Source organism: Squalius cephalus, assembly GCF_949319135.1.
Source record: "Squalius cephalus genome assembly, chromosome: 12".
Classification (NCBI taxonomy): Eukaryota; Metazoa; Chordata; class Actinopteri; order Cypriniformes; family Leuciscidae; genus Squalius; species Squalius cephalus.
The window spans coordinates 7,362,681-7,378,845 of NC_137133.1; the positions used below are offsets into that span (position 1 = coordinate 7,362,681).

Genomic DNA, 16,165 nt, shown 5'->3' on the forward strand with positions numbered 1-16,165 from the left:
GGACAATGTTATGGGGTTTCTAATCAAAATATGACTTTGTTGCATAACAGGGAATTGGTTTCATACATGTCCACTGTAGTGGAAACCAGGACTTAAATCATGTTTATCAGGCATTTTGGGCAACAAAACAAGCGAATTGGAAAATAAATTATATAAAAATATTCCTATGAAATATTAGATATTATTATGAAAATGTTGCCAATTATTACTCTCATTATTACACTTCTTCTTTCGTCACATGGTGCCCTAAGAACACATATGCAAATTAGATACAGTGTAGATACATTGTATTGAATGGGACTACCTATTTACAGCCATTTTACATATTGCATAAAGTAAATTCAGTTTCAGTTATATCTTTTTGTAACATAGTTGAGAATCATCTTTATACAAAGTTTGGTAAAAAATAAATACTGAAACCTAAAATTTGATCGGTAAATGAAAAAAATATCATTGTTTTTGCCTATACATGCCATTTTATATCTTTTTTTTTTTTCTTCTTTTTTTTTAAGTCCTGGTGTCCACGACAGTGGACATAGCATAACATATGAATAAAATATAATTTTTCAAAAAAAAAAAAAAATTCCTCCATTTGTTTATTATGCTCTAAATACTAAATTAAAAAAAGCATTCATAAAATGATTAATAATCTAGAAATGAACAAATGAAAATATTTTTTATAAAATAAATGTAAAAAAAAAAATCATACTATTAATAAATAAATAAATATTGTCTCACCAAAGCCAGAATTTTTTTTTTAATTCTCATTTGGCACTTGTCGAGTGTTAATTTTGGACCCTGGGTGTGAATGAGGCAGAGAGACTGAGAGTGAAAAAGAAGAGCTTGTAATAGGGGGCATAAGAGGTTGGAAAAAAATACTTGAGTGAGAGGAGGAGGGTTTTATTAATATTAAACCCATATGGAGACAAAGCCTCTTTTTTGCCTCCTCCACACACCTCACCTATTCACACACACACACACACACATACAGCGCCTCCTCTAACATAAAGAGGAGACCCACGCCCACATGTAGGGCAGAGAGCCGCATTCACAGCGTCTGGCTGCACGACAAATGCTTTACAAGCTCCTTATGAAGCACAACACAGTCACACACACAAAAGATTGAGATATCAGTCAGAAGCGAACAGAGGTGAGTGACCAGAGTGGGAGAAAAGTAGCATGGTAGAGTGAGCTCCGATACGCTAGGCTGGGCTTTATCCAGATGCACCCACCTGTTAAATCTCCCTTTTCTGCCCAGCAGTGAGCAGTCTCCCTCTGGATTTGCTACCGCTACCAGTTTTACTGCAGGTGAGGTTTTAGGGTTGCAACTGAGAGCAAACCAATGCACTGTGGTTACTAAAGCACTTTTACAACCTTAATGATGCATACTTAGGTATTGGACAATGAAGCAACACATTAGAGGGATTCTGTCATAATTTACTCACCCTCCTGTCATTCCAAACCTCTTTCTTATATAGAATTAAAAAAAAAAAAAAAAATACTTGGACCTATCCTACACCTATCCTTGGACCAGTTAAACTGCACAACACATGTAACGGTAAACGAACAACTCAAAAGAGTCCATTATACTTACAGTTCTCTCCAATCCATTATCTCAGTTCAGAGGTCATATCAGCACAGCAGTGAGAAAAGCAGCTTTTTAACTTGTTCATTCCAGATCCTGGTAAGAGCACTCCACGGCTCCCGGCACATGTGAGAGCAAGGCGGGGCGGGTGCGGAAGGCGTGCTGGAGACGGGGGGCTAGAGGTGTCTGCTGGAGGACGGGGCAATGTGATTACTGTCACTGTCATCAGGGGTCCATTTCATGCAAATTCCCAGACGAGGAAGTGGGTGCAGGTGCGACGAGATGAGAGTGGCAAGTAGCTGATGTCAGAAACGCTCATGATGACCCCCAAAACTTTTCTGCGGAACAGACGGGTAGGTAGCGCTCCTGCAGTGAAGCATTTTCCGCCACACACTATTTCCACAGAGCGCGTCACCAATGGTTGACTCCGTTCACCTGTCGGAAATTGATGTGTTCGTAACCCAAAACCGATCAACTTTTCATCTTTCTTTTCCACTTCCCTCCAAGGTAGCCCTCACTTCACATCTGCATCGAGGCTGGGCGGGGGCACATCGTCCCTCTCTGCTGCGTTCCTTTCCTCCACTCTTTTGCGTTCCTCTCTGCCACTAGCCCATTGACAGAACTCCCAGGGAAGACAGCGGAAAAGGCAAAATCCCCTGGGATGAGGGGAAAAAAGAGTTGATTCCTGCTTCTGCTGTTGCTGGGAAACCCTGGCAGAAGTCCAACGGTCCTCTCGGTCTACTCTCCGCGTCTCTCCCTCAATCTGGTGAGTCGCTCTCACCTTCTCCCTCTCGATTTGCTGCACTCGCTCTCTCCCTCTCCTCTCCTCTCCTCAGCCCAGCCCCCTTTCCATTCCCCTCCCAGACACAGTGTCAGTACACAGCTGCTGTGCAAAGCACCACTGATAGGCAGCATGCTCCACACACACTTGTCTGCGCACACACACACACACACACACACACATTCTCTCTTTCAATCACACGAACACTCTTCGCTGACGTGCAAAGCATGCACTTTCACACACACTGGCATGAATACTTCATGAGTGCCGAGGAGCCCCCTTTCCTCATTCTGCTGGACTTCAAAGAGACTGAGTTAGTGTGTGTGAAACAGAAGCAAGGAAACAGTATAATAAGTGTCTTCCTGCTCTTACACGTGTCAATCCGTTTCCTATTATTTACATAACAAAAAGAGACCAAAGATGAACAATTGTGTGAAAATCTGTAATCTAATCCGTACTTCTAAATCCATTTTTGCCATTCAGTGAAAGTCAATGGGGTCCGAAACAACATTGGACCCCATTGACTTTCATTGTATGGAAAAACAAAACAAAACAGAGACATTTTTCAAAATATCTTCTTTTGTGTGCCACCGAAGAAATAAAATGAGGGTGACTGAATTGTTGTTTTTTGGGTGAACTGTTCTTTTTAGGAAAGTGATTAGCAGAATACAAACAAGGGCTGGTTAGATGGATGGATGGCAGCACTGATGGATAAATCAATGGCGCAAGATAAAACAAACAGGTGTGCTGCAAGATGTTAATGAGGACATTAGCCCGCAAGCAAAGCTACAGACCTCCACTGGTTCACTAATAGTCAGAAAACAATGCTGTTAACTATTAACTATGCAGGCCCAGCCTTTAGGTGCTTGGGGAAAATAAGAGTGCCAATTAACATGTAATATTTATGTGTGTGTGTGTGTGTGTGTTTGGGATGATGAATTGGTGAATGAGGTGGACTGAAAGAAGAGAGATGTTCTGTTCCAGCAGAAAGTATGACATATGGCCTTGCAGGACTTAGTCTGATAGCTTTGTCCAATAGTGGATTCACCTGCTTTGAGTCGCCATTCCCTCAACAATATGTAATATGGCCATTGGTCAAGCTGACAATGCAATAATAACTCTGTGTTTGTAGGTGGGTGAGAGTTTGTTTCAGTGCCTCTCCAAATTTGATTCTCAACAAACAAACAAACACAAAAAAGTATTGATCTTCCCAGTTTTTGAGTTTAAAAAGGATTCAAATGCAGCCTTTTTTTGTCGCATCTTTTAAAAAGTAACAAAGATGTGACAAAATGTTTAAATGTCAACTGCAGCCCATTTTATTCACATAATTTGATTTACATGCATGTAAAGAAGAATATTCAAAAGGCAAAAAAAGATGAACACTTCAGAAATCATTCGAATACGCTGATTTGGTGCTCAAGAATAATGTTAATCAGTGTTGAAAACAGTTGTGCTGCTTAATATTTTTTGTGGAAACTGAAAGTCAAAAGAACAGAATTTTTTTAAATAGAAATCTTTTGTACTATTATACATCTTTATTGCCACTTTTGATCACTTCTGCTGAATAAAAGTATTAATTTCTTTCTTAGCTGACCCCTAACTTTTGAACAGTAGAGTACATGCATTAAAATAGTAAAAAAGGTCCATTTTGAGTGGCTTCTTGCCCACTGGAGTCTCGTCAATGTATGTCAAGCAAAAGCCAACTTTGCAACCTGGTCATTAGCTGAGACAGCCTCTAAGTTACTTAAGGACAACTTGTCACCAACCTCTATAATCCCCTTACAGCCTGTCTTGAAGCTCATTATGTGACTAGACATATAACACATCTTCATTTCCCACACTTCATTCCTCTCCTTTATTCTCTTCACTTCAGTCAACTGATCAAGAAAATCCTAAGCAAACCATGGCAGCAGATCAATCTAAAACTCTGACCACTGAAAAATCAGAGGTGTAAAGCAGTCAGAGGTTTCTGCAGCTGAAAAAGAATAGGTAAGAAGCCTTGTTGACCCTAAGGCTGAGTGGGAAAATCAAGCTTTTTGCTATGAGTTATATTTCAAATATCAAATTCTGTCATGAAACTCTAGATGGCACAGGCTGATGGGTCCTTAAAGGAGAACTCCGGTCAATTTTAACATTGAGCTCATTTTTTTGTAAATTTGGAGTGCTGTCAGTACAGAGAACAACGACAAAAATCGGTGTTGCCTACACCGTGTTATCCTCTTTTTAAAATTTGCACCCTGTTGACTTCAATGGGGCAAGTTTTAAACCTGCTTTTAGCCTCTTAACATCCTTGATGTGTCATTACAAGTGCCCAGCCACGTGAGTGATTCCTTCAGAGTGAACACGCGGGTCAATCTGTCTGCAGTAGATGTGAAAGATATGAATAAAAATGATGTTATTTCAGCCAGCGCACATACCTGTATTTACATCCTGTTTGCGGTTGAAGTCCACAGTAATCGATTGTCGAGTTCACGTGCATAGGTTTAGTACGTACGATCATGCGCCCGAACTCGACAATCGATTACTGTGGACTTCAACCGCAAACAGGATGTAAATACAGGTATGTGCGCTGGCTGAAATAACATCATTTTTATTCATATCTTTCACATCTACTGCAGTCAGATTCACCGTGTTCACTCTGAAGGAATCACTCACGTGGCTGGGCACTTGTAATGACACATCAAGGATGTTAAGAGGCTAAAAGCAGGTTTAAAACTTGCCCCATTGAAGTCAACAGGGTGCAAATTTTAAAAAGAGGATAACACGGTGTAGGCAACACCGATTTTTGTCGTTGTTCTCTGTACTGACAGCACTCCAAATTTACAAAAAAATTAGCTCAATGTTAAAATTGACCAGAGTTCTCCTTTAACGCAACCTGATGATATTTACATTGTTAACTACATGGTACAAACTGATGGTTCCCGTTGCATCTGCAGCCAATGAGCTTGCTGCTCAACATTTAAATAGCTGGTTAGCGTTCACCATAGCAGTTTACAGCGTGCTTTCAAAGTTCCTCTGAGACCCTCCATCTTCCCCAGCTCCAACTGTATATATCTGCTATGGGTAATTTTCATATGCTATTTGCGCAAGCAGTATGTCTTACATGCTCACCGCAGCACATTGGTGTATGTATTGGCAGTAGCAAGTCCCTGTATTTACTCTGCAGCAGCAGCAATAATATACAATAACACCAATAATAAACAGCAGCAGCGTAGCAGATCTATTCCGCCAAAATCAAAATACTATGCTAAAAATCTTTTGAGTTTCATGATAGATATATGTATAACAAATTCCCACACTGAATCAATAAAAAGCAAGTTGACGTTGGAAAGAAGTTTCAAATGACTTTGAGAATTTGGGCAGTTGTCACTACATGGACTGAAAAGCTGCTGTTAAACTGAAGAATACTGCTGAAGACCTCCAGCAAAGATAACCCAAGCTCTACAAATTAAAACAGAACAATTTAAATATAGTGTCACAGACAATCAGTTTGTCTTAGTTGCACTTTCGTGGACTTTTAGGTTGTATTCATTAGTTCCTGTTTTCCTTTGTTTGGTCTCACCGCAACTTATGAACTGTCATGGAGATTCATTGAATCATCACGTGTTTGTATTTAAGTTGCAGTCTTTTAAGTTCTCATTTGTCCGGCAACGTTAATACATAGATTACCTTCTGTGTGGAATATTAAAGCCTTTTGACCCTGATCTTCATCTTCCTGTGATTTATACAACCCAGTTATTACATAAAGACATTTAATCAGTCTGATTATTTATTAAATACTTTTTATACAAAGTGACCTGACATTCTGGCAGATAATTATTTTATGTTATAGCCATTAACACGATATTTTATTTAAATAAATAACAAATAACAATAAAATAAAATAAAACAAATGCTACAGGTAAAATATTAACTTTAAGTTTTTATTAGTCGACAAAAAAGGTAATCCCAAGATTAGTTAGGATTAGGTAGTCCCAACATTAGTTAACAAAGGAGATCTAACAAACAATATCTGATTTACAGCATTTAGTAATCTTTGTAAATGTTCATTAATAAAAATACAAATCTTAATTGTTTGTTCATGTTAATTCAAAGTGCATTCACAAATGTTAACAGATATAACTTGTGATTTTGGTTTTAAATGCATTAGTAAATGTTGATAAATTAATTTGAAAAGAGATCAATAAATGCTGTTCATTATTAGTTCATGTTAACCAATGTTAATTACCTTTCTACATGACATTCTACAGAAAAAAGATAAACTTTAAAAGTTTTTTTTTATTATTATTATTAAATCCTACAATGTACAATATGTTGGTGGCACTGGAATTTAACATAAGACTCCATGGTGATTGGTATTCTCTCACAATGCATTTGTGACTGAACAAGGCTAATCCGCTATGCTGTTTCTTTCCTTTAAATCTCACCGAATATACTCAATCTCTTAAATTATGAAAACAAAAGTCCTCCTCAGTCATGGCATGCAGGTTCTCTTTCATTTCAACTATATTCCCTTGGTTGGAATCAGCATGAAGCCACTGATTCATATATGAAACACCATTGTTGAGAGGCTTCAATGCCTATGGCTAGAAAAAGATCAGCTTAAAGGGCACTGGGGCTCAATAATTGCTGTGAAATCTAAATGGTGTACCCAAAACACCACGACATCACTCAACACCTTTTACTTCTTCCTGGCACCTGTGTTACCTGCTGAGCCACCATGTTCTCACTCATTCAGCTCTTTGTCTTAATGTTGTATGGCAGCTGCTTTGAGCTCTTGTCATTATCGATTTCTGCAACATGAATTGTGCGCTGCGACCTTGTCCTGAGGTACACGAGAACCTTTGTCATGTAGTGCCAGGGGGCATTACTTACACAAATTATGGGGCAGCTCTTTAACACAATGCTCACACATCTGGGTTTGTGGGCGACTATTAGCACATACTTTTGATTCAGCCTGGCAGAACATATTCTGATTCTGTTTGCTGGCAGAGGATGAATACAACAAAGACAGAGTAGAAGCCACTAGAAACCGATTCCAATCGAACATTTACATTTAATATTGTGGTTAACAACAGGTTGAGCTGTTGGCGACATCAGGAGCTACCGGGGCTCAGCTGCTTCAAGGACATGGCAGCTCTACTGATCGAAACCCTGGACCCCCCCATTTCCCCCTTAGACATAATATGGAGAAGGGGGAGTTCAGTCTGCGGGGTGGAGGCACAACCCCCTTTCATTTTCAAAGGAATACTGCCCGACTGGAAAACATCAAATAGTCCAGCTCAGAGACTCGAGGATCGGCACTGTCAATATCTGCCTGCCATGTGTCCTTTATTGTTTTTCCTCCCTTCTTTTTCTACCCCTTTGAATGACAATGAGTAGCTAGTATGCATGAAAAAACCTCTTGAAAGGAGGTTAAAATGCAAAAGAAGAGGTGGTTAAAAATGAAAAGCAGGTAATCTCTAGTGATCTTATTAGCATTCATCTATGATGGCACGGGGTGTGAAATGAGAGAGGCAGGATTAAGGGGATGCCTCAAAATCATTAGAGGGCATAAAAAGTGGGGAGACAGGTAAAGAATTGCAGAGAGCATGACAAAATAGGCTCATTTAAAAATAATTTTGAGATTTGAAAAATTAAACAGAGAGCCCTAAATAAGGTCAGACTGTTGTTTATTTTAAAGGGATTTAAAGGGGCCTAAAAAAAATTGTCCATTTAATGAAAGTTACATTTTGGACCCCATTGAATTAACAAAAAACATTCTTTAAATATCTTCGTTTATATTCCACAGAAGAAAGAAAGACATACAGGTTTGGAACATTGGGGTGAGTAGATTTTGTCAGAATTATCTCTCTTTTTTTGTGAACCATACCTTTAACAACAAACTGTGTCTTCAGACTAAACTGACACATATTGAGCACTGCTATTTTTAGGCAACAAAAATATAAGTACTTCTTAATATAGTTATTTAAGATCTAATTATATTTCTTCAGAATGTGTTTTCCTTTATACACAGACTGTGAAACTGACTGTTTTCCATCCAAATAAACAAAATAAGAATCGATTCACCATGTTATTTCAAAATGGCCGCCCCCATACAGGGTCATTCCGTGCCAACTCAACCAGAGGTTCCCGGCAATTTTTTTTTTTTTTTTACATTTACAAAAAAACAAACAAACATATAGGGCCTTTAAAATGAGCACACCAAAGGAAATGTTTATTAAAAACCAAAATATAAAATTATATTAAGATTTATTTAATATTTTTTGAGTTACGGGCATGCAAAAAAAACACAAGAAGTGCTTTTTCCCATTTTTTTAAGTGTCACCATTGGCATATCATGCAACAAAGATTGCTAAAGTCAACAGATTTAACTAATAGACCTACCAATCTCTGTAAAAAATTAAATAATGATGCTGCCATCTTTCTAAAATAATTTTACCCCCCTGAAATTTGGCTCCATATTTTAGGTGAAAATTGTCATTTTGACCCCCTCGACAAAATAGTGAATTACTCAATAGATATACATCCATTACGTTTAATATTTTGGCTTTCATCACTATTTATGTTTGTCTTTCTTCAGAAAAAAATCTGAGGGGTGAAGTTTCCGAAATGTGATTGATTTGACATGGAATGAACCTATATGGTGTCACGCTCCATCAAAACAAAACATATTTTATTAAGTTATTGATATGATTGGAGTCTCTATCTCCTATGAGAGTTTTTCAAAAGTACTGGTGATTTCTGTGTCAAAATGAATATAAATTTTACTTTGTCTCTCTCTCCCTCTCCCTCTCACTCTCCCTCTCTCTCTCTCCCTCTCTCTCTCTCTCTCCCTCTCCCTCTCCCTCTCTCTCTCTCTCTCTCTCTCTCTCCCCCCTCTCGCTCTCTCTCTCTCGGCTGTTTCCTGAGTGTCACTGTTCCACACACTCGCAGACTGATGTTTAATTACATGCCTATACATACAAATACACTCACACACATATGTGTGTGAGTACAGCGCTGACATCCAGCTTTAGTGCTCAAAGCACCAGAGAATATTCTCTCTGTAAATAGCATTTTAAACAGACTTCATGTCATGAGCTACTTACTGTGCTGGAACGACGGATGAGGAAGGAGTGAGGGAGCAAGACAAAACACGGCTGGAGGAACAAGGATGACAGGGAGTGATTGTAGAGAGAATTGAGCGAATGAGTAACAAAAATAGAGTGATGGGGGGAAAGAGAGAGAGAGAGAGAGAATACAAGGTCTTTCTCATCAGACTTTTACAATTACTTATTCAGCTCCATCTCTCTGCAAACAAACTGGGTCATGGGCTGAAACTTTGGCACAGAATAATCAACAGTCAGCCAGACCGGGGACATGGCTGTATGCCAAACAACAACAAAACACACTCAACCTGAGGAACAAAAGCCACCACATGACCTGCACACTGATACTCTATACAAAACGTCCTCATCAGTAACATGATGAGAGACAAGAATGAGGTGTCTAGATGAATTCATAAAAGTAATTGCATAATACATAGTGATGCCAAATCTCCCAGCAAACAGTCCGAGCAGAGTTTCTGTTCTGATAGTGGTGGACAGCACTGAAAAACTAATGCTAAATGCTAATAATAAAATACAACAAACCACATAATTAAGCATCATTAGGGTAGTAAATAAAATAGGCTTATCAACCTTTAAAATGAGGGAGAAAACTCTTCCCATACCTTTTTCTATTAATTTCAAAGGCCACAATGTTACATTATTTTACTGATAATTCATCTGTCACTTGGAAGAAGCTAGTCAAAAAAAAAAAAAAAAAAAGACCCATGTGACTGGTTTTGTGGTCCAGGGTCACATAAGCTTTTGCTTTTAGGACGTTTTGCTGGCTATAACTTTTCCTAGCCACGATAGGCTGACACATTAGTGCATATAGTATCACACAGAGAGAGGTTATTGTCATGCTGTACATAAAAGCTTTTGTTAAAAGCAGGTTACAGAACTTGTTAAAAGCAGAAAAGCATGTTCAGCCGCATCAACATGATGCATTCCCAACCCCTGCATTCATTACGAGCACTTTCATTCAATGCAAACAGGTGTCGTCTCTGTTGTTCCCTGACGATTATGCATTTCAGCACAGCAGTCAGCAGGACAATAATGCAAAGCATGACTCCAGCAGATAATACACACTCAGCGTGCCGATGAAAGCCCATGGAAAAGCACACGAGAGAGCCCCTCAGTCACAAAGCAACATCAAAGCCGGGGAGAGACGGTCCCCATCTACGGCATGGAGAAGCCACTCTGCTTTTATCTGTAAATCTTTAAAGGCGAGATTACAGCTGGCCTTCAGTCGTAAAAACCCACTTGTTCCTGGTACTTGCTTTTTGCAAACCTCTGCACAATTCAGGATCATGCATGATGTGAAGTATATCACACACAATAAATGACACATATATGTTTGCTATAAAACATATCACTGATCTGCTTTGTCCAGTCGTAATCCTTAAGGCCACAGGGCTGCTGATTGCAAGAGTTAAGTGTAAAAATCCCTCCATCACAAAAGCTGAGTGTAACTCTTCACTTAAGGTTATGCTGGGCTATAACAGAAAAAAAAAAACCCTGAAAACCAGAAAAACCTTATACCTGAAACCTCCAAGGCAAATGTGAGTGAGAGTGTGTGTCTATATCTGTTCTTACTCCCCCTCTGGCGTGTTTACTGGACTGACACTTTTAAACAGATGAGAGGAAGGGATTCTGTCACAACAACCCTCCTTGATCTGTATCTGTAAGGGAAACAACTGGGGTTAAAGGTCACTGAAGCTGCAGTATGCCTCTCCAGTGGGCTCTCTTGCTGCATTGAAAACCTTGATTCGCACAGGCCCAATAGACGATGGATGGATGGATGGATGGATGGATGGATGGATGGATGGATGGATGGATGGATGGATGGATGGATGGATGGATGGATGGATGGATGGATGGATGGATGGATGGATGGATGGGTTAGGGCAGTGGTTCCCAATCCTGGTCCTGGGGACCCACAGCTCTGCACAGTTTGTATGTCTCCCTCATTTAACACACCTGATTCAAATCATCATCTCGTTAGGAAAGAGCTCTATGAACTGAACTGGGTGTGTCAGATAAAGGAGACATATAAAATGTGCAGAGCTGTGGGTCCCCAGGACCAGGATTGGGAACCACTGGGTTAGGGAAATGTTTGTCACCATATTTTGAGAATGACCCATTTAAAGAAGTATAGTCATGCAAACTTACTGGTTGATCTGTGCTGATCCCGTCACATTATTCCTCCCCAAAATAACAACTGAGAATATTTTTTTCCCCAAGCAGTCATTTCCATATCTATGTCATTTTTAACTTCATCTCCTTAACATCGATGACACAACTGCCACATTTACAGTTTTATATATATATATATATATATATATATATATATATATATATATATATATATATATATATATATATATTCATATCATCTATGATCCTATTCTGTTGTAGGCCTAAGTACAAACAATTGGTAAGATAATAATTAGAAAAAAGAAATATATAAATATTCTGATTCAGTTTTACAAAAACACGCCTTCATTAAAGAAAAAAAGCAACAGGGGTTCCTAAATTATATGTTTCTGATCACCTCTCTACCTCCTTTCTCGTAATTATTTCGCCTTTTCTGCCTCTCTTTCTTTCACAACTGTGCAACCATGGCAACTTGCTTTAAAAGACGCTGTGCAAGGTGTGAGTTCCAGGTGGAAGTCAAGGCCAGGGAGAGGACACGACTTATACGCCTGACATTTGAGCTGCTCTGACTTGTATAATTGAGGAAAGCATGAAAAACATTTTGCCATGAATATGCATATTTTGCCACAGGCAGTCTAAGCAATATTCAAAATGTCTATTTGTCAGTTGTTCCTCATTTACATAATGACACATTCTTTCTTTCACAGGATTTTGGACTGACTGAGTGTACTCACAAATCACTGCCAAAAGCTTCCCTTATGACCCACCTTATTTATCAGCACTGGGCATCAAAAAGACAGACGTGCTTTTGCTGACAGTGCATACTAATTCACTAGATTCGGGTCAACTCAAATGGAAAAGATTATCAGTAATACCTAATGATGTGCACAGAAGCACAGGTCATACAGTGATCACTGTCTAAAATCAATGGCATGACTAACTTAATAGGCCAAGGCAAACCCCCTGGGGTGGTGTCTGTCAGTCATTTACAGAAGGTGGTCCTGAAGGTGGTGAGCTAGAGATGAGGCGCTCTGCTGTCAATAGGCTAATTGTATGCAGTGTCACATAGCTATTAGTGTCTCACACCTCTAAGCATCTCATTCTATTCCCAGACATTTGGTCATGAACACAAATTCCTGTTTTTGTTTATCAGGTGAACCACTGTCGCTTGTTCCTTTGTCTTTTTTGTTGACCAAATAGAGAGACAGAATTCTGTATATCCTTATTCATGCTCCCCTGTGCACCTAATAACCTGCCTCTGTTTTTTGTCAATACATTGATGTATATTTAGTGGGGACTGAGAACACATTGGAAATATGGGATTTAAACCTGTTAATAAACAGAAAGTTTTAGAATTTTGACACAAACATACAAAAAGTTATGAAGAACAAAAATGAAAGATTCTGCACTATTTCTATGGCACTAATCCAATAACCAAACTTGACTATGAGAAGTTATTTGTACATACGGTCAGATGTTCTTGCTTCCATTGAAGTACAAGATGCCTTTTGTATCATTTAAAGAATTAAAAATAAAATGATTAAAAACAATTCATTCAATAATTAAACTCAAACTGAAATGTTTCTAAATTGTAATTTTAAATTGTACTAAATCAGAAAAAGAACGTTTGGACCTCTTTCCAGAAAGAGTTCAATGCACACATTTCTCTAAAACTAACAGAATGTCCTCTAAATGTTACACCAAACCATCAATCCTCAAGAACAATTTTGGCAAACAATTTGTCTGCTACATTGCGATTAACTATTATCCCTGCGGATACATGGACAATCCAGCTTTGAGACCTCTGCCATTTGGATTTTGCACTCTCTCTGACTGTTAAGCCTGAGCATTGATCGATGACATTTCACCACATTAGGCTGGACTGCCCTCAACATCACGGCAGTCTCCACGGGTGCTGAGAAAGCATTGCAGTGACGTGACTGCCAGAGGCAATGGAGGATTCTGGGTGCTTGTGAGCAAGGGCCTGATGGGACTAAGTCATTGAAACTGGGATCCACCGAGCACGATTAGCTGAATTGATGGCTGTGCACTGTGCTTTTAAGCTTACCTGAGGAAGAATGAGGCTGCTGAGCTGGTTTGAGGTGCTGGTGGGATGGCTGGCTGGTCATGGTGGGTCGGTTTATGTCCTGGAGAAACCAAGGGTACAGCACTGGCCTGACTGGACCTGGAGGCTACACTTGCCAAACTGTCCTTCTCTATGGTAGGACTCTGTTGGGGGGAGGAGGAATACTATTAGAATGACAAAACAGAGTAGTAAATGTTGCTTTAAAGTCATCATGGAAAGGAAGTTGAGATTAATCTTTTCTTCTTTATTGTGTATCCGAGTGAAACAGCTTCACGAATAAGAACGATTGGATGGAATTGATTGGATCGTTTGTGAGTGACAGGTTGCCCTGCCGTCACGCCAGTAACACATCATCAGAGAAGAGATGTCGGCGCAGGAGGAAGGAGAAGTTATTTTGATTAAAGACTACGAGGGCATATGAATTTAAAAAAAATGATGCGCACAGATAAATAATTTATAATAAATACTGCAATATTCAATAAAAAAAAGAAGAATTGTCCATTTTGATTTCATGGTGACTTTAAAAAAAATTATAATAAAAATGATAATTTTCTCACCCTAATGTCGTCCCAAACCTGTATGCAAAAACGTGTTCACAAAAAACAACACCACATTTTTCCAAAATGTCTTATTTAATGTTCCACAGATTAAAAACACAAGTAAATAACTACAGAATATTCATTTTTGGGTGAACTATGACTAAATATGAGATAAGGATGATAAGTATGACAACAATGATGATTGATGCAAACGAACCATCAAGTAAGGTTTCTGTGGGAAAAACACGAGATGGGTGGAGTTATGGAGCAGACCGCAGTAGAAGGATGCATCGGATTTGCTCCTCAAGAATGTTTTGACGACTATTTGAACAAGTAACTTCATAACTGTTTTACATCCATCCTGAATAGTTTGGTTTGTTCCAAAATGAAGCAAAATCGGCCACAATTCTAGTGTAATACGTGCCGTCACGGAAAATTTGATTCGAAATATTTTTTCCAATCATAACAAAAAAAAGTATTTACTTATAATCATTTAACTTTCCTGTTGATTGTCACTGCTCTAGTTTACACCAGATAAACACTGCAGTCATGGCATAATTGTGTCTGGAGGAGAGTAGGTTGCTGAAGAGTGTGCTTTTTTTCTACACTCAGTCTTTGGCTAACAGGATTACAAACACATTCCATAATATCACAAGCACAGCCTGCTGTAAAATAATGAAATCCTGTGGGAAACTTTTCAAATACTGGTGTCAAAAATACAAGGCCTACTCGTGCGGAAGTAATAAAAAAGCAGCCCATGAACTATACATGGGGCCATTTCTCACTCATACTAATAAATATAACAAAACCATTTTAACACTAGATATTTAAAAACAGTAGATATTTGTGCTCATGAACAAGGCATTCCAGGAACTATTCTTGAGAAGTTTAATAAGTGGCTGCAGATCAAATGCACCTGCTATCTGTTATGTAAGGCTAGCTAGTGAGCTTTCACATAGTGACAAATTAATCTTCCAAATTCCTCTAAAGGTACAGGGGCCAAACATACAGTAAGTGTAATTCAATCCCCCTTATACTTCTAAGCCCAGTCATTTTAAGATAACTGCAATTGGTATCTTTGCAAAAAGCTGGCATTATCTACACACACTCAAGTTGCTTGAACTTGTATGATTTTAAACACAAACATAATTATTATGAAAAAGTCAAAGCTGCTCTTTTCCATACTGTCACAACTGTGTGGTAGAACAGACACAAGGAGGAAGATGAAGATTCAAAATGGTCTTTTATAGCATCCAAACAGGGTAGACAGGTAAACTCAGAGTAGCATTGATGTGACATAGATAGATGAGACCAAACAACCAAACACTGAAACCCCAAGAACTTAAATACCAAGACTGACCAGGTGACCTAATCAGGACACAGATGAACTAAATGACTAATCATAATCAGTAACCATAGTGGCTAAAGGGTGGCGGGAAACTAGAACAAAGGAAACATGTGACTGAAGATAAACAAACTAAAAGTCCAAACACATACAGTAAAACATATTCTGTTACATTTATAAAAAAAAATATATATATATGGCAACTGTGGACACAAGAAATGCACAGTAAAAAATACTATAACAATGTTTCAGGTTTTAAGGAATGGCAAATTGGTGCCTGCATATTTTACAACTGACACTTATATAAAATATAATCATAGGCGATGCATCATGCAGGCACTTCTGGGAATGTCAATTTACTGTTTTTCACCATATGTTAATTCCTTTTTAATTGAAAAAACAAATTTGGCAGTACTTTACAGTAAAATTACACATACAGTAATGTCACTTTAAACCATGTCCTTTCACCATATATGGTAAGAATTTACAGTTAACAATTAACATTTTTTTACTGTAGTACATTTTTTACAGTGTATAATTTGAGTTCCCATTCATGCTAAATTAAAAACTGCAGCACTAGTCTA

At 38.5% G+C, this 16,165-nt stretch overlaps 1 protein-coding gene across 1 annotated transcript in view; it reads right to left on the reverse strand.

Annotated features, from left to right (window-relative positions):
- The window catches only part of kif26aa (kinesin family member 26Aa), a 77,366-nt gene that overhangs the window by 20,025 nt on the left and 41,176 nt on the right, over positions 1-16,165 (reverse strand). Inside the window, exons 4-6 of the mRNA XM_079888740.1 lie at positions 13,680-13,840; positions 2,367-2,471; positions 2,104-2,241 (exon numbers count right to left, since the gene is read on the reverse strand). Coding sequence (XP_079744866.1) covers positions 2,104-2,241; positions 2,367-2,471; positions 13,680-13,840 — 404 coding nt within the window. The remainder of the gene's footprint in view (positions 1-2,103; positions 2,242-2,366; positions 2,472-13,679; positions 13,841-16,165) is intronic.